Source organism: Camelus ferus, chromosome 3, assembly GCF_009834535.1.
Source record: "Camelus ferus isolate YT-003-E chromosome 3, BCGSAC_Cfer_1.0, whole genome shotgun sequence".
NCBI classification, from domain to species: Eukaryota; Metazoa; Chordata; class Mammalia; order Artiodactyla; family Camelidae; genus Camelus; species Camelus ferus.
This window is the reverse complement of record NC_045698.1, coordinates 25,852,988-25,871,243: the sequence shown is the minus strand read 5'-3', so window position 1 is coordinate 25,871,243 and position 18,256 is coordinate 25,852,988. Positions and strand designations below refer to the sequence as shown.

General features: G+C 34.7%; 1 protein-coding gene across 1 annotated transcript in view; it reads left to right on the top strand.

The window, feature by feature from the left end:
• Positions 1-18,256, top strand: part of CPLANE1 (ciliogenesis and planar polarity effector 1) — a 94,964-nt gene that overhangs the window by 32,239 nt on the left and 44,469 nt on the right. Inside the window, 10 exon segments of the mRNA XM_014559668.2 lie at positions 3,275-3,413; positions 4,078-4,187; positions 4,349-4,507; positions 4,621-4,729; positions 6,392-6,692; positions 8,039-8,948; positions 14,789-14,937; positions 15,558-15,721; positions 16,227-16,309; positions 17,302-17,381. Of these exon segments, the coding sequence (XP_014415154.2) occupies positions 3,275-3,413; positions 4,078-4,187; positions 4,349-4,507; positions 4,621-4,729; positions 6,392-6,692; positions 8,039-8,948; positions 14,789-14,937; positions 15,558-15,721; positions 16,227-16,309; positions 17,302-17,381 (2,204 nt within the window).

Genomic DNA, 18,256 nt, shown 5'->3' with positions numbered 1-18,256 from the left:
CTCCTATATTGCTTATCCAGCTGCAATTCCTTTGTAAGCCTGTCATCTGTCTCTCGTAAAATGTGGGAATATTATTAGCCCTAAATAACTAAAATTTGGCCATTGAGTAAATTACTAAATGTAACAAGAGTCTGTAACTTTTTTCAGTAGGAACTCTTACAGGGACTAAGAAGTTGTTTATCAAGTTCTTGAAAAATAGTTTCTTTTTAGAGAGAAAGATTTGTGAAATTTGCATAAAACTACCATAAAAATGAGTTAAAACTATACTCATTCTATATCATAACACCCCAGGGTTGTTTTTAAGTATGTTTACTAAGAAGGGACAAAGAATTTTCCTGTATTTTTTCTCCTTTTAACAAAGGCACTGGGGATGGAACCCAGGACCTTGTGCAAACCAGGCACGTGCTCTACCGCTGAGCTGTACCTCCAATCCCTTCCTGTATTATTGAAAGATTGTTTTTAATAGTTTCAAGATCTTTGAGCCTGAACATTTGCTTATTTTAGAAAACTGTTTAATTTGCATTGAAGGTTGATCTTACTTACCAACTCCTGACAATAATCTCACTTAACCTAATTTTAATGAACTAACTAGCATGTAAAGACTGTGTGGATTCTCTTAAAATTAACAGCTCAGTTGAAGATGTTCCTTCTCATGAAAAATTTTTACAAGCAATATTTTAACTATATAAGATTAAAGCAAATACAAGGGATATGGCAGAATTCTAAAGATGGCTCGAAAGAGTCCTATCTCCTGGCTATTCAAACGTAAATCTAGATACTGCTTTAATTTGACCTGAAGAAATTTAGCAGATGGAATTAAGATTACTAATCAGCCGACTTTAAAATACAGAGATTATCCTGATTTATCTTGGTGGGCCTGATATAATCACAAGCCCTTTAGTAAAGCCAAAATGGGAGGCCGAAGAGTCAGTCAGTGAGATATAGTGGAAAAGGAAAGCAGGAGAAATGAGGCAAAAGGAAAGATTAGAAGAGTGAGAGGGACTCAGTTCAGCCTTGCTGGTTTTGAAGAGGGCCATGATCCAGGGAATGAAGGTAGCTTGTAGAAACTGAGAATGTGCCCTAGCCTATAGCCAGCAAGGAAAATGGGGAAACCTCGGTCCTGTAACCACATGGAACGGAATTCTGCCAACATCCTGAGTAGTGGGAAATACATCTCCCCTAGAACCTCTAAAAAGGAAGGCAGCCCTGCTATTACTTGGATTGGCCTTGTGAGAGACTTCGCAGAGAACCAGCTGTGCCTAGGCTTCTCATCCACAAAGACTGAGATAGTAACTGGATGTTGTTTCAAGCCACTAAATTTCTGGTAATTTGTTAAGAGTAGCAATAGAAAACTAATAGAGTGCTGAATCTTTATTTTACCTAACTTATTTACCATTTTAAAATTGGTATATGATTCACATTCCATAAAATTCACCTTTTAAAAAAAATATACAATCCATTGGTTTTTATTATTTTCACCAAATTTTACAACCATCAGCACTGTTTAATTCCAGAACATTTTCATCACCCCAAAAATAAAATCATTAGCAGTAACTTCCCATTTCCTTTTCTTCCCAGCCTCTGGCAACCAATAATCTACTTTCTATCTCTATGAATTGGCCTATTATAGACATTTTATATAGATGAAGTCATACAATATGTGACCTTTTGTGACTAGCTTCTTTCATTTAGCATAATGGTTTTAAGGTTCCTCTGTGTTGTAGCATAAATCATACTTTAGTCCTTTTTATGACTGAATAATATTCCATTGTATGACTATGTAATATTTTGTTTATTCATCCATTAATAAACATTTGAATTGTTTTCATTTTGGCTATTATGAATAATGCTGTTATGAATATTTATGTACAAGTTTTTGTGTAGACATGTTTTTCATTCTAGGATCAAACTTTACCAATACTTTTAAGGATGTAGATAACCAAAAGATACAGGAGAAACAGAGAAATCTGGAATTGTGTACACTGATCCAAATATTTTCTCACTGCAGAAAAATGTTTTCTGGCCTTTATTTAATATCATGACACTAAAAGGGAGGAGGTATTTCAATTATTTAACATCTCCTTTTTTAATCTCTTTAATTACAAAGCTTGTGTGACATTTTCCAGGGAGTTAGACTCCATAAATCCTAGCTTTCTAGATTTGTTTATAATACCCAACCTAGACAGACTCTGTACATCTGGTAAATACTACTAATTTGTTTGACAAGAAGCCTGCCATTAACATGCCTACAAAGGAATCTGACTAGATCATGTTTTTCTGGAAGTGAACAGTAGAAGGAGAAAATAGATTACAAGCCTGCTGCTAATCCTGTCCTTCCCAGGATTATGTCTCTTAGATCTGTTTTCTTTTATTCTATCACAGTTTCCTTCAATTATTATTATTATTATTTTTTTGTATTCTTGATTTGTTAGAGAGACTAGGTAAATTTGTCCTGAACAATGTTCTGGATTTGTCTATCATTTTTTCCTTTAGTGTCATTTAATTTGTTCCTCTTTTCCTTTATTTACTGTAAACTGGTAATTAATCTACCCTTATCAAAATGGAGAGGTTTGATTAGGTTCACATTTTCTTACACTTGAATCCTTCATGCATGGTGTTGTATATGTCCCTGTTGCCTCATATCATGTGGCATATATGTCTTTTTCTCTCACTTTTCATGATGCTGAGATGAATCAGTGAATTTGGGTCATGTTTCACCCACTATCATGTTCTATCAGCTCATCAACTTTTACCTAATTTAGCATTTGTTGATCCTTTCTAGTCATTTATTAAGAATTGCCAAATGATGGCTTTCTAATTCTGTCACTTAAAGATTAGTTTTTTTAAAGTTATGTATGTAGATATATCTTTTTTCTGTATTAGTTTTTAGATACTGCATATAGGTCTAGATGAAAGTTAGATACTTAAATTTATTTTCTTAATTATTACTTTGTGGAAAATTAGGGCAAATAGCATTAAATTCTTTTTATGTAAAACTTTTTAGGCAAAACCGAATGACAATAGAGGTTAATTTGGTTAGAACTTTTTTTTTCTTTTGAAATTTAGCCTAGTGAATTTGTTGAATTAAATCTGTGAGCTAAATTTCTGAAAGTACAAGGGATTTCAAGGGTATTTTCTTGCATAGTATAGGAACCATGCTGTATTTTCCATTCTATATGGTTTATCTTGCCTATCTTATTTGTTGCTTTATAGTTTCCTTAAAAATTGATTTATATGACTGATATTTAACATATTCTATCATTCTTTACTTCAGATTCGAATGAAAGGGTCCCTTCCTTCATTGAGTCCTTTCCCTCAGTCATTACTTAATTACTGTAAAGGAGGTGTAGCATTCTTTCGACCTGGAGCAACTGGAGACCACAAGCTTGATGAAGTGTCCATTAAAGCAATAGGTTTGTCCAACATGAACTGCTTACTAGAGATTAAGCCTAAATATTAATAATGATACATTTTCCATTTGATTTGGGTAAGTTTTCGTGCAATGGAATACGATACGGATAATTAAAAGACACTATATGTATGTTACCACCATGGAAATATATCCGATACATTAGATGAAAAAAGGAAAAGATAGTTGCAGAACTGTATACATAGTATGATTTTATGTCTTTGTGTGCTTGTATTACTTTTAATAAAAAATTGTTTTATATTAGGAAACTATTTTTCTGGTATTGAAAAATTTGAAACTTAAATGCCTATCAATAAGTGATTTTCCAAATAAATTAACTATATGATATTAAGTAGAGCTATGTGTATTGACTTTGAAAAATATCTGCAATATACTATAAGTCTAAAGCAGGTAAACTACTAGTAAATAAGTAATTTATTTACTCTATAAAAGGTTCTTTAATATTTTCATGCAACTGACATGCGTGAGGTATTCTGGAATAATACACATAAAAATTCTGTGAGGATCTCCACAACTTTTATATAAAGTATTGACAGCATGTTTCTTTTATAATCAATGATATAAAGACATTTATTTTGAAAAACCAGCAGAGGTGAACTTGGTATAATATTAATGTACATACTCATACAATCTTCTTCCTGATTTAGGTTGCTTCAGAGAACTTTGTGCTTTGTGTTGGATGCTGCATATTCGTGATAAGTTATCCTACAGTTGTAGGCAGTATCAGAAAGCAAGAGAAAATGTGGAGGGGAAAAAGGTATTTTCCTGCATGGGATAAGAAAAATGAATAAATATTATTTGGGAAATTACTGCTTGATAGAAGATTTTTATTGTTTGTAGCAACACTTTTTTTTTTATCTCATTCTGGTCTATTCGTCTGAAGTGAAAAGGAAATGATATCTTTCAATATCCACTTAGGACCTTGAAGTGAAGTTTGATTCTTGTATGGTTGAGCACTGTCTCAGTGCGGTGGAATGGGCTTATAGAATGCTGCCCTTCTCTCGGTTTTTTAATATTGAAGAACTTATTCAGGATCTAATTTTGAGCCTTATTGGAGAACTGCCGCCAGTCAGAAAGGTAATGTAAATGTAGGTGAAAATAAACTAAATCAGAATCAGAGACTTTAAAGGATTTTAATTTTAATAAAGAATGATGTTGCTCACAAAACTCATTTTTAAATTTTTCTGAAGGTAGCAGAAATTTTTGTGAAAGCCTTCCCCCGTCCTGAGGACATAAGGGTTCCGTTAAGAGAAAAATACCACTCTCTTCAGCAGAGACTCAGGCACTGTGTTGTGAAAGGTATTATTTATCTTGTCTTAGATATCTGATAATTAATTGCTGAAGATTCTCGTTTTGTTTTGAAAGCATTTATTTTCTAGTGCCTTTTTTTATTTTTCATTTCTCCTTTCTTTGGAGATAGGTGTATGAGAAGGCAGAATCATTTTCCCATTACAGAGGCACCAATTCTATTGCTTTGGAACCAGACAAAGCTGACTTTAGGTCATGGCTCTGTTAGTAACTGTGTGACCCTAGGCAAGTTGCCCAGTATCTCTGAGACTCTTTTCCTTGTTTGTAAAATGAGCCTATTAATACTTGCTTTAGGAACATGTATTGAAAGAAGATTAAACAAGAGAAAAATATATAAAATGAGCATATAATGTTTTATGTAATGCGGATATTTTATTGGCAAACCTAGCATTCTTCTTCTCCTTTATGGTTATTTTTGCTTCTAATTTTATACTATACATTCAGGATGACCTTGTGGAAATTTTTTTTATTGTGGTAAAATATACATAGTTTAAAATTAACCATATTTAAGTGTATAATTCAATGGCATTAAGCATAGGCATACCTTGGAGATATTGCAGGTTTGTTTCCAGACCACCACAATAAAGTGAATATTGCAGTTAAGCAATTTTTTTGGTTTTCCCGTTCATATAAAAATTATGTTTGCAGTATACTGTAGTCTATTAAGTGTCCAATAGCTCTAAAAAAAATAAAATGTATATACCTTAATTAAAAAATATTATATTGCTAAAAAATGCTAACGGTTGTCCAAGTCATAATCATAAGTGAGTCAATCTTTTGCAATAGTAACACTAAAGATCACTGATCACTTTAAACAAGTATACTTTAAACAAGTATCACGATAATAAAAAAGTTTGAAATATTATGGGAATTAGCAAAATTCAGAGACATGCAATGAGCAAATACTGTTGGAAAAATGGCACCAGTAGACTTCTTCGATGCAGGATTGCCTGAAAGTTTCACTTAGTAAAAAACTCAGTATTTGTGAAGTGCAATAAAATGAGGTATTCCTGTACATTCACGATGTTGTGAATTCAAATTACTCTCTTTTTTTTAGAACTATAATCTAGTGTTTAAGTCTAGTAATGTCCTCTGATTGCACATTGTTGTATTAATGTACTTATATTTGTGATTTATATTTTTAAGACTTTTTTGAAATCTCTAAAATGTCCTGTTTATGTATTAATAATGTTAAAAGTTTTTCTCTAGGCAGCCTTGAAAAACTTCCCTTCCTGTTGTTTCCCATTACTTGATGTCAGAAAGGTGTTTTTGTTCCTTTGGCTAAAGCTATACTGATTTTCTCTTGTTTACCACTCTGTGGGAATGGAAAAAATGTTAGTGATTCTTTTTGTAATTATTTGATTTTTGAAATAAATTACTTCTATAATTTTTGTTTTCTAGGGAATGCTTTTTTATGGAGTCCCTTTTTTTGTTCTTAAATGGAACTTTTCTAGCTTCTGCAGTTCTACCTTAAAAAGAAGGACCATAGCTTTCTGACAAATATTGAAGAAAGCATGATCTGTAAGACTGTGGAAATAAGCCTTGGTCATCAGTTAGATTTCACGTTCCCAGGAGGGACCAGAATTGGGTCCCTTATGTCTTGAGTTGAAACGTTTTAGTGAACTGTAAAGACTCTTGTTCTTTTCTTCCTAGGTCCCCAAACTGAAGAAATGATGTCTGTTGTCATGCATTCTACCCATAAAGTGAGGGTGAAAGCCCTGAAACGTGTGCAGAGAAATATAGGTCCTTTCGAGATGACTATATGGGAACCAGTTGAGGAAGAAAAACCAGCTGAGCTTCCAGGTTTTGACAGGTGTTCCTTGGGCACTAGTTTGAGCAGGAGCACACTCACAGAACTGGGGAATTCTCTTGTTCACAGTGACGCAGATACGGCTGATACCTTTTCAGAAGCTTTGTCAGTTGAAGAAAAAAGTCGGATACATTTCTGTCAAAGGTAAAATTGAGATCTCTTAATAGCAAGCACTCACTTCCTTTGGTAAAAAAATATTTTCAGGATTTTCATGCACCTGACCTGACATCTAGTCCTAGCAACTTCACTGATTGTGGTATTAACAGTGTGAATGTAAGTGCCACCGTCCATAATCACAAGGATTTTAAGAGAGTAAAATGAGACTGTACATTTGAAAATCCGTTTAAAATACTGAGATATGAAATAATTTTGCCACCTGAAGATATAAGGTAGAGTGAGTAGATGAAATTCTAGAATTCACTGGAAGACTTTTAGTTCTTTTAGTAATCTTTATAGTTTAGGATTACTGGGTTAGCTGTATAATTATTTAGAGTCTCCAGGAAGGAATTTGCACATTATGTTTGAATCTTGTCCATAAATTGTTGAGAAATTCTTGCATATCATTTACACCTGTTACTCTGATTTAAACAGATTTTTTTCCTTGTTAGTCCAGTATCTACAATGCAGTTTATCCTTCTCATGACTGAAAGATTGTGTAATCAACCATAATCTTCCTTAAGTGAGACAATATCATCTACTTTAAATATCTGCTTAAACCATATCTAAATCGTATTGTAAAAGGTGTGCTTGTTCCCCACACAGCTTCATTGCTAGCACAGGTGTACCTTGGAGGCTGCTTATTGTGCATTCTTAATAAGAAGAGACATGCCATCTTCGGCCCAGGTGCCTAACTGGAACCATTTTTTTTTTATTGCAGGAATTAGGGATCTGTGTTCTGCTCTAAGAACCATGTTGTAAGGGAACAGATTTAAAAGTAATTACAGGTTGGCAGTTAGGTGCCTGTGCAACAGGTTTAATAGCAAAAAGTGTTTAGAAAAATACCCAACTTTCGTGTGGCAAAGAATCCTGAGGGCAGTCCTGCTTGTTGCACTTTGTACAGAGGAAGCTGAAAGGGGCAGATGTAAGAGAGAAACAAGAAACTGTAAACTAAGATGTGTATTGATGGCTTGTGATTTTTATTAGCTTTGTGTTCCTAAATTCTGGCCTATTAGGGGACTTTTTTTTTTTCCAGAAAAACATTGACATTTTTTAATAGTGAAATTTCTGTGAACACATTTTTATCTTTTTTAACATAAAATTTCCCTTTTGATATTAATGTGTTTATAATTCTTGGACTCGAAATGTTCAGCTCTAGTGAACACAGAGATCATTTAGTCCAACCCTCTCATTTGAAAGGTAGGTAATCAAGGTACTAAAAAAAAAACATGTATGACTTAATCAATGGAGAGAATTTTTATTGTCAATGTTAAGATCAGTTTTATTGATTAAGTGATGTTTAATTTTGTCTTTTCAATTTTGTTTTGCTATAGAAATGCCCCAAATCACACGGAATTAACATTGACTGGTAAGCCCAATGAAAAAAAGAAAATATGTAATCAGAAAGAAAAGCCTAAAAGAAAAGAAGATCATGAAAAGTTATTACAAAATACACTTCCTGTAATAGGTGTTTGGGAATTTGAACGTGACGATGATGAGTATATTAAATTCCTTGAACTCTTCTTGAGTTATGTTCTTGAAAGAGACCTACTTGGTTCCAAGGATCCTGGCATTCCATTTCTAACTAGTTTTTCTGGACATCTTAGAGAACATGAACTTAACTCTTTATTTTTTGATGTACATACAACATTAAAACGACGTCAGGGCAAAACCAAAGGCCAGAATGTGTTTAGAGCTGGCTCCTGCTTTGTTGTTGTTCCTGAGTCATCTGAGTCTGGAAAATCAGAAAACCAGGTGCTTTCAGCTTCAGTATTGGTTAATCAAGAGATCAGGCCTTTTTTAGAGAACCCTTTGAATGAAAACAGTAAAAACGAAGGGAAGAGTGGATTGTTCAGTTTAAAACAAAAGTCAATTTACAGAATACAAGATGACAATGCAGAGAAACTGTTAATCCAGAGATTGTCGAACCATAGTTTTTGCACTCCCAAGTCCACTGAAGCTAGAAGACGTATTTTCAAAGTAATTCAGTGCAGTGATATTAACCCTCAAGAAGATCTTCCTTTAGCACTAAATAACACATTTGGCAGTATAAGAAAGCTGTTGGAATGGATGATAAGGTGGTCTGATAGAAGACTGCTCTGTGATTCTGGTCTCACTGAATCATCCTGTGAGTATAGTCCTGTCATTCGTGTGAAGACCTCTACAGCTGCCATTCTTACATCATTGTGGCTTTTAGAACAACCCTATTTTGCTACATATAAGGCAACAAATGCCATTATTAAGGTAAGTACTTGAATTGTGTATTATATACAAATGAGAATTCTCATTTTAGCTTAAAACTATATTTGTATTTCCCCCTCTAATAAAGAATCACTAAATAACAAAGTTACTGACAATGCTGATTGTAATCTGTATCATCTAATTTGCTAAAGTGGTTTGTTTAATTCTTAAAAATGATTAATTAGAGGTAAAGTACTTTCAGAGAGGTTGTAAGATTCGGAGGTTTCATGTGTGTTTATAAAAGAAACAGGAGGAAAAATAGATAATTTTAAGTGATATTATAAGTAGTATTATATTTATATTATTTCTCTTTTAAGTTTCAGGTTTTAGTTCAGATGAGGAAGCGCTAGGCAGCTGTCCAGTTTTTATTACTGATGTCTCATATATATTAGGGGATCATCTTTCTTACACTCTCTGGCAAATGAGTTTGGAGAATCAAACCTACAAAGGCAGATGGGTATCAGTGAAGTTAGTACTTATTAGCTATTTTTCCTTTTCCCTACCCAATGGCAAGTAACAGGGCTGTCTTTTAACCTGACAGTTTGCAAGGCCAGTATTTTTTTTCATAATCTTTTGATTGAGTAGTTGCTGTTGCACTCAAAAAAAGATGACGATGAATTTCTTGGAAAACAAATTTCTATGTGGTAAAATAGTTGGGACATGGATTAAAAAAAATACTTGGAGAATTCCAAAAGTGTCTAAATTTGTTCTATTTTTGTCTCTGTTTTATTGAGGTATAATTGACAAATTTGCTTTTGTTGCCTTTGCTTTTGGTGTCAGATCCAAAATATTGTTGTGAAGGAGCCTAACTGCCTGTCTTTTCTGCTAGGAGCTTTATGGTTTTGGGTCTTATTTTTGAGTTTTTAATCCATTTTAAGTTAATTCTGTGTATGTTGTAAGGTAGTGACCCAGTTTCATTTTTTGACACGTGACTGTCAAGTTTTCCCAGCACCATTTACTGAAGAGACTAACCTTTCTCCATTGAATAGAGTCTTGACTCCTTTTTCAAACTAATTAACCATAAGTGTGTGTATTTGTTTCTGGGCTGTCTGTTCTGTTCCATCGATCTGTGTGTCGGGTTTTAGGCCAGCACTATACTGCTTTGACTACTGTAGCTTATATAGTGTGTATAAGTAGTATACAGTATATGTAATTTATAAGTACTGTACATATAGTACTTACAAGTATAAATATATCTAAGCATATAATAATAGTAATATACAGATTACAGTAACTGTGCTCTACAGTACAGTTGACCCTTGAACAATATGAGTTTGAACCGCTCAGGTCTACTTATATGCAGATTGTTTTCAGTAAATACAGTACTACACTATCCGTGGTTGGTTGAATCTAAGGATGCAGAACTGTGGATATGGAGGGCTGACTGTGGACTTGAGCATCTGAGGACTTTGGTATCCAGGAGGTCCTGGAACCAATCCTTGGCTGATACTGAGGAATGACTCTAATTTGAGATCAGGAAATGTGATGCCTCCAGCTTTGTTCTTTTTTCTCAAGACTGCATTGACTATTTGGGGTCTTTTGTGGTTCTCTACAAATTTTAGGGCTGTTTTCTCTATTTCTGTGAAAAGTGCCATTGGAATGTTGATAGGGATTGCATTGAATCTGTAGATTGCTTTGGGTAATATGGACTTTTTAACAATATTAACTCTTCTAATCCATGAGCATGAAATATCTTTGCATATATTTGTGTCTTCAATTTCTTTCCTCAGTGTCTTACAGTTTTCAGTGTACAGATCTTTTACCTCCCTGCTTAAATTTATTCATAGATATTTTATTCTTTTGATATAATTATGAATGGGATTGTTTTCTTAATTTCTCTTTCTTATAATTCATTGTATATGCATAGAAATGCAACTTATTTTTGTATATTGATTTTTATATCCTGCAAACTTTCTAAATTCATTTATTCCATTTTGGGTGGAGTCTTTTGGGTTTTCTATATATAATATCATGTTATCTGCAAATAGAGATAGTTTTACTTCTTCCTTTCCAGTTTGGATTCCTTTTGTTTATTTTTCTTGCCTGATTGTCTGACTAGCCCTTCCAGTACTCTGTTGAATAAAAGTGATGAGATTGGACATCCTTGTCTTATTCCTGACCTTAGAGGAAAAACTTTAGATTTCCGTTGTTGACTATGATCTTAACTGTGGGCTTGTCATATATGGCCTTAAGTATATTGAGGTATGTCTCCTGTATGATCTGTTGTTGAAAGTGGGGTATTGAAGTCCTCTACTATTATTGTTTTGCTATTTCTCTATTCATATCTATTAATATTTGCTTTAAATATTTAGGTGCTTCCCTGTTGGCTACATAAATATTAACTAATGTTATATATTCTTGATAAATTGACCCCTTTATCATATAGTTAAGTTTTTTGTCTCTTGTTATAGTCTTTGGCTTAAAATCTGTTTTGTCTAAGTATAGCTACCCCTGTTTTCCTTTAGTTTCTGCTTGCATGGAGTATTTTTCCATCTCTTCAGTTTCAGAGTATGTGTGTCCTTAAAGCTGAAGTGAGCCTCTTGTAGGCAGTGTATAATTGGGTCTTGTATTTTTATCTGCTCAACTACTCCATGTCTTCTGATGGGAGAGTTTAGTCCATCTACCTTTGAGCCAATTATAGATAAGTAAAATGGCTAAATATTACCGTTTTGTTCATTGTTTCCTGGTTGTTCTACAGTTCCTTGTTCTTTTCTTTGAGATTTGTTTATTTTCCATAGTGGTATGTTTGGATTCCTTTTTAAAAATCTTTTGTGTGTCTACTATAGGTTTTTGCTTTGTGGTTACTGTGAGGCTTATACTAGAACATATTATATTTGTAATAATCTATTTTAAGTTGATAACTTAACTTTGAATGCATACAAAACTGTTTGCACATTTACACTACTCCTTCCCCATGCTTTGTGTTTTTGATATCACAATTTACATCTTTTTGAATTGTGTATCCATTAATAAGTTATGGTATAGTTGTTTTAATACTTTGGTCACTTAGTGTTCATACTAACTTAGTAGAGTTATGGATGTTTTACCCACTATCATTACAATACTGGAGTATTCTGAGTTTAGCTGTATGTTTAACTTTACTAATGAGTTTAATACGTTCATATGTTTTCCTGGTACTAATTAGCATCTATTTGTTTTAGCTTGAACTCTTTTTAACCTTTCTTGTAAGGCTGGTCTAGTGGTCATGAACTCCTTCAGGTTTTACTTGTCTAGAGAACTCTATCTTTTCTTCAATTCTGGAGAACAGCTTTGCTGGGCAGAGTATTCTTGGTTGGCAGTTTTTTTCTTTCAGCCCTCTTCATGTATCATGCCACTCCCTTCTGGCCTACAGAGTTTCTGCTGAAAAATCTACTGATAACCTTATGGGAGTTTCCTTATATGTAACAAATTGCTTTTCTTTTGCTGCTTTTAAGATTCTCCCCTTGTCTTTAACTTTTAACAGTTTAATTACAGTGTTTCTCAGTGTAGGTCTCTTTGTATTTATCTTATTTAAAAGAGAATCCTCTGGGCTTCTTGGATCTGATGTCTGTTTATTTCTCCAGGTTTGGGAAGTTTTCAGCCATTATTTCTTTGCATAAGCTTTCTGTTTCTTTCTCTCTTCCCTTTCTAGGACCTCCATAATGCATATATTGGTCTCAAGTTATTTTCATCTTTCATTCTTCCCTTTTGCTTCTCTGGATGAATTCCACTGCCCTGTCTTTGAGTTCTCTGATCCTTTTTTCTGCTTGATCTAGTCTGCTGTTGAACCCATCCATTAATTTTTTAGTTCAGCTCTTGTATTCTTCAGGTCTGTAATTTCTATTTGGCACTTTTTTGTATTTCTGTCTCTTCATTGAAATTCTCACTTAGTTAATGCATTGCTTCCCTGATATCAGTGACTGTTATTTTGAATCCCAACAGTTAAATCACTTACCTGTTTCATTAAGTTCTTCTTCTGGAGAGTTATATTTTCATTTGTTTGGAACATATTCCTCTGTTTCTTCATTTTCCTTGAATCTCTGTGTTGGTTTCTATGCATTAGATAAAATAGCCACATTGCCCAGTCTAAACAGAGTGGCCTTGTATAGGAGATAAACCTCATCAATCAGCCTGGCCCGAGCTTTTGATGGTCTCTGAAATCTTTGTGAATATCTAAGCCTCCTTCTTTGTTCTTAGTGACTCCCAGTGGTTGAGGTTATGCCAAGACCTATCAGTGTCCCAAAGGTGTAGATCACATTTGGCATCTAAATTCAGGCTGATTGACAGCTGAACCCTCAGGCAGCATGTGATGAAGTATGTAGTTAAGCCCCTTTTGGGGAGAAACTAGGAGATGGGTGTTTTTGTCTACTCCCTGTGCACTGGGCCTGGGTGTATAGCCAAAAGGTGGGTATTCCTCCACCCATTAAGAACTGCTTCTTTGTTTGCTACAGTCCTGTATGCCTTGTGAATATAAGCCCTATTGACTATGAGAGACAAAACCTGTCCCTCAGTCAGCAGCTGCAAAAACTAGGGCACCAGATATGTGTCCAAACTCCTTCCAGGGAGGTACTGGCGACTTGGAGCAGTCTAGATGGAGAAGGTGGGGGAGGTGTCCATTAACTCCCCTGGTCTCTGGGGAGGACTGTAGCCTAGATGTGTATTCAGGCACTGGACCCTCAGGCAGCAGCTTTCAGAGTGTACAGATGGACTCCTTCCAGGGGAAGACTGGAAGATAGGTGCTTGTGCCTGCCCCTCTGTGCTAAGCCCTGTGGGGATAGCTGCAGGGAGCGCTCAAATATTTGTTAATAACGGCTTCTTTGTTTGCTATGGTCTTTGGAGTCTCATGGATGCTAGCCTGTTTGGCTTTCAGAGCTAGGTGTTTTGCAGGCCTGTCCCTCAAGTAGGAGTCTTAAAAGTTGGGGCAATATATATGGTGTCCAAATTCTTTGCTTTTTAGAAGCTGGGAGTTGGGAATTCCCTCCTGCTTGTAGGGTACTATTCCCATGGTTCGGGTTTATGGTCAGATTGCGTCTCAACATTAACTACCTGTTTCAACATGAGTATTTTTTCATTCACTTAATGTGTAGGAGTCACTCAGCAAGTTTCTGGATTCCTTTCAGATGTAATTGCTCCGTGTGGAGTTGCATGTTCAGTGTGTCTGTGGGAGGAGAGGAGTTCAGGAGCCTCCTATGCTGCCATCTTGGTCAACCCGCTCTACACTTTTAGTTTCTACATTTGTTCCGTTTTGAAGTGCCTTCATTCTAAATTTTTAGTTTATTCTAGGTTGAAGAGTATGAATGTGTGTGTGAGAGTTTGTTTTATGTTTTCTTTTTGTGGGTTTTTTTGAGGTAATTTTCTGTTTTCCTAAGGTAGTTTAGAAGATACTGTGATATTTGTTGTCATTGAAATCTTTGTGTTTCTAAGTGATGCATACCTAAATTTCTAAGTAACACAAAAGAGATACATCCCTTGTATTTTTAGCTGCATATAAATTTGCCCACAATGTCATTTTGAAATAATTACTTAATGCCTTTATAATAGTAAAGAGAATTAAATGAAAGTAACTTTATATTTTTATTGCTATTGTTTTGTGGCCTCAAAACATTGGTAATATACCTTACAAGTTTGTAAGGCTGATTTCTTTTGAATACTGTGTAGGTAGGCTCATTTTTTCTAGGTGGAATAAAGACTTGGTCATTGCTTCAGCATCGAGTATTAAGTTTTAGAAATGCAGTAAATACTTGATAAGTGAATAAGAGATGCAATCAGGAGAAGTTCTGTAGAAAGTATTAATAGTCTAAAAATATAATGAACAGTAAGGGATTCAATAATGAATTCTAAATACTATAAATGGTTTGTTTTAGGTGTCAGAGAATAATTACCCTGGGCCTCAGACCGGGCCCGATGTAGAGAGTGACTGTAAAGCAGATGCTGGCTGTTTGGTTGCAGTATCCACCCAAGGTGGGGCTGAGGAAAGAAGTGATCAAAATGAATCTTGTCAGAGTATCTTGAAGTAAGTCGCCGATTATACCTTCCTTTTCAGTGGATATCTTGTTTGAAGCTGTATGTTCTTAAAGGAGAACTGAACCCTTGAAAGTTAAAGAAATGAACATTTCTTTGAACTGGAGAAGCAGGAAGCAAGTGCTTTCCGAAGCGCTTTAACACTTCATTACAAATTTTGTTTCTTCCCTGTTAGTCTAGCTTGTATCTTCTGAGAGAGCAGCTAATCCATTGCAAGAGGTCCCTTTATTATATTTATTGATGTCCTGTGTCAGAGGAAGTTGAACTAATCATTTCATCCATCTTTACATATTAAGTGATACTATGATTAATGTATCTTTGAATACCAAAGATGAAGCCTTGGTAGCAGAAAGATTCCTTTGTGAAAATGGCACATTTAGATAAGCTGAAATTATTCTCATATTTGAGTAAATAAAAATGAGACTTTCAGTTATTCATTGAGCAGCCTTTTATTAGCCTTCTGCTATGAACCATATGTGGTTAAAAGCAAAAGACTTTGTAAGTGTGATGGCTAAGTTCATTCTTTTTCAGTAGACTGAATCAATTGACAGCAACCTCTTTGTTTCCGAGAATGAGTTATAATAATTTTAACTGCATCATTTTTATCCATAGGATGCCAACTGAGACAAAAAATTCTGAAATAAAAGAAACCAATGATGAGATGATTTCTGTCACTGATGATACTGAAAAAGAGTTTGTAGATATTGCTGAGAATCTTTTAGAAGTTGAAACATTTGCACAGGAGGAACTGGAGATATACCCATCAGACTATGAAGGTCAGTTCATTTGGCTGATCTTTTTGTTTGGCCTTACTGATTTGATATGGGTGAATGATTATCTGCGATAAGTTAGTCTTATATCTAAATTGGTCCTAAAGCCAGATATTAAAAGAGAATGTAATATTTATGAAATGTTGAGCACATTAACTCATAACCTGAATTCACAATTTGGGGGGCTTTTACCTTGCTTGTGTAACTATTATGGCTGTCGTCATTTCTATGAACCAATTCTGTGAACCTTTCCTTGGCAGTCTTCCTTAAAACAGAAATTCTCAGAGCTTTATATGGAATTATACACACTGGTATGAGGCCTGTCAAGACTTACCTGGGATTCACTTGATGAAGAGGGGTTGTCTCTACGTGTTTTTAAAAGATATTTTTCTAAGGAGGATATTAAAATGTTTCTGCCATTTTATTTGTTTCCTGTAATATTCCTGAACCTTCTAAAAAGTAAGTTGTCTTTCTAAAGGTCAGTTTACTCTCTCTCCTTGTTTCCCTATAGAGGATGCCAAAGAACCTGTTGGAAGCATTGAAAGTCCCAATATTGCCTTTTGTATGCAGACTTCACCACAGCATTTAGAAGAAGTAAGTCTATAAATAGTGGATAAAGTAACTTAAATTATATTTAAGTGTTTATATTCAATGTATCCAACCAAGGCTGTAATGTCTTAAAAGTATACTGTAGATTGTGGAGTCTACCCGTGTCTTGTAGCATTTTTCTTTCAGTGAAATTCTGTTATTAGTAAGATATCTAATAATTTCAGGCAATGAAAGTTTAATTTCATAAGCTGCTATAGTAAATTAATTAAGAGTGATGAAAGTGTCCCATATTCAAAATGTGTAATTCAGCATGTATGTATGTGTATACATGTATGAATGTAAGTATGCAGATTTTGCACATATGTACACTTTTATGTATTATTTGTTTTCTCAAAACTGTATACACTGGATTTCCAAGCAGAACACACAGACATTTCTAATTATTGAAACAATATCTTTTAAAAGGGTTAGGTTTTTTTTTTCTTCTAATTTTATAGTTGTTTTTACAATGCACAGTTGGCCCTTGAACAATGTGGCAGTTAGGGGCTTCGACCCCTCCCATACAGTGAAAAAAGCCACATCCATTTGTCCCTTGGTGTCCATGAGTATTGGTTCCAGGCACAGGTGGGGATCCAAGCAACCCCAGATCGTGTACTACTCTATTTATTGAAAAAAATCCACGTATAAGTGCATCCTGTGCAGTTCAAAATCGTGTTGTTCAGACGTCAGTTGTACTTACTTACGTAGTGATGTGTGTGTGTAGTTTACAGTGTATTTGTGAGTACTTTGTAAATGATTTCTAGTGACATCATTTGGCTTTGTAGTCTAATATGCTCAGTGGCTTCGGGCTAAAGACATAAAAGTATAAAGATCTGGTTAGAGCAGGACTGGGAGAACCTTTTAATGTTTAGTTTCTCACTTGCTTTTAGGTGGTTTTTAGGCGAGTGGCTAATGTGAAACTCAAGATACCTAAGACAGTAACAGCTGTTTGTTTCACTTCTTTTTTCTGGGGGGTGGGGTACTATTAATTTTAACAGCATTCCACAGGAGCAGTTCAGTGTCCAAGGGAAGAACTGTTCGAGACATGCATGGAGAAAAAATCAGCTGAACAGAAAGGGTAAGGGGGGGAAAGTGTGAAAGTGATTACAACTGCCTTGTTTACCTCACTGAACAAAGGCCAAGGTTCATCTGGGATTCACTTGATGAAGAGGGTTTTTTTTCCCTCATAATTTACAATATATATTTTATGATGATATTGTGTTCCTAGTGAAATTGTAACTTCAATTTAATAGAAATGGCAGTGATGATTTTTCAGTAAATGTTATACTTCTAAATCTTGATAGCGTGATATAATGATATCTAAAACGCCTTTTGTCCTACCACTATCAGCCTTATCAAAGTAAAATATAGCTGTAAACAGACCAAAGTGTATTCAGCTGCTAATTAGGAAACTACTTTTCCATACTCATTCCACTTTATTGGACCAAATGAATAATCATTATGTGTCATAATATATATATATATCATCTTTCACTGTTGTGGTATGAGAACCACACTGTCCGTAGGGCTGTGATGTACACACTGTCCATAGGGCTGTGATGTGCACGTGCTCTGCTAGCTAGCTTATCATTGCTTCAAGGAGAGCTGGAGGCGGTTTTCATTTGTTGTAGTTTGAGCATGATTTCTTCATTTTTAGAGTTTTTGAAGTTTTAGAGTTTTAGAATTACCTTGGATAAGAGGAGCAACATAATTAGATTTTCTTTCTCTTCTCATATATAAATTTTGTTTGGTTTTTCTGTGGATAATTAACAAAACAAATATGTTAATGTCCTGTGCCTTTATAAGTAATATTGATATTTCTATTAGTAAAAAACTAGTCATTGTAGTTGCAGGTGTGATAACGGGGTCTGTAGTGTTCCTGAGCAAAGTGTCTGCCTCTTCCTAAGTGAAGTTTGCGGTCCCAGCTAACTTCATTTCCCCTTATTTTAGATT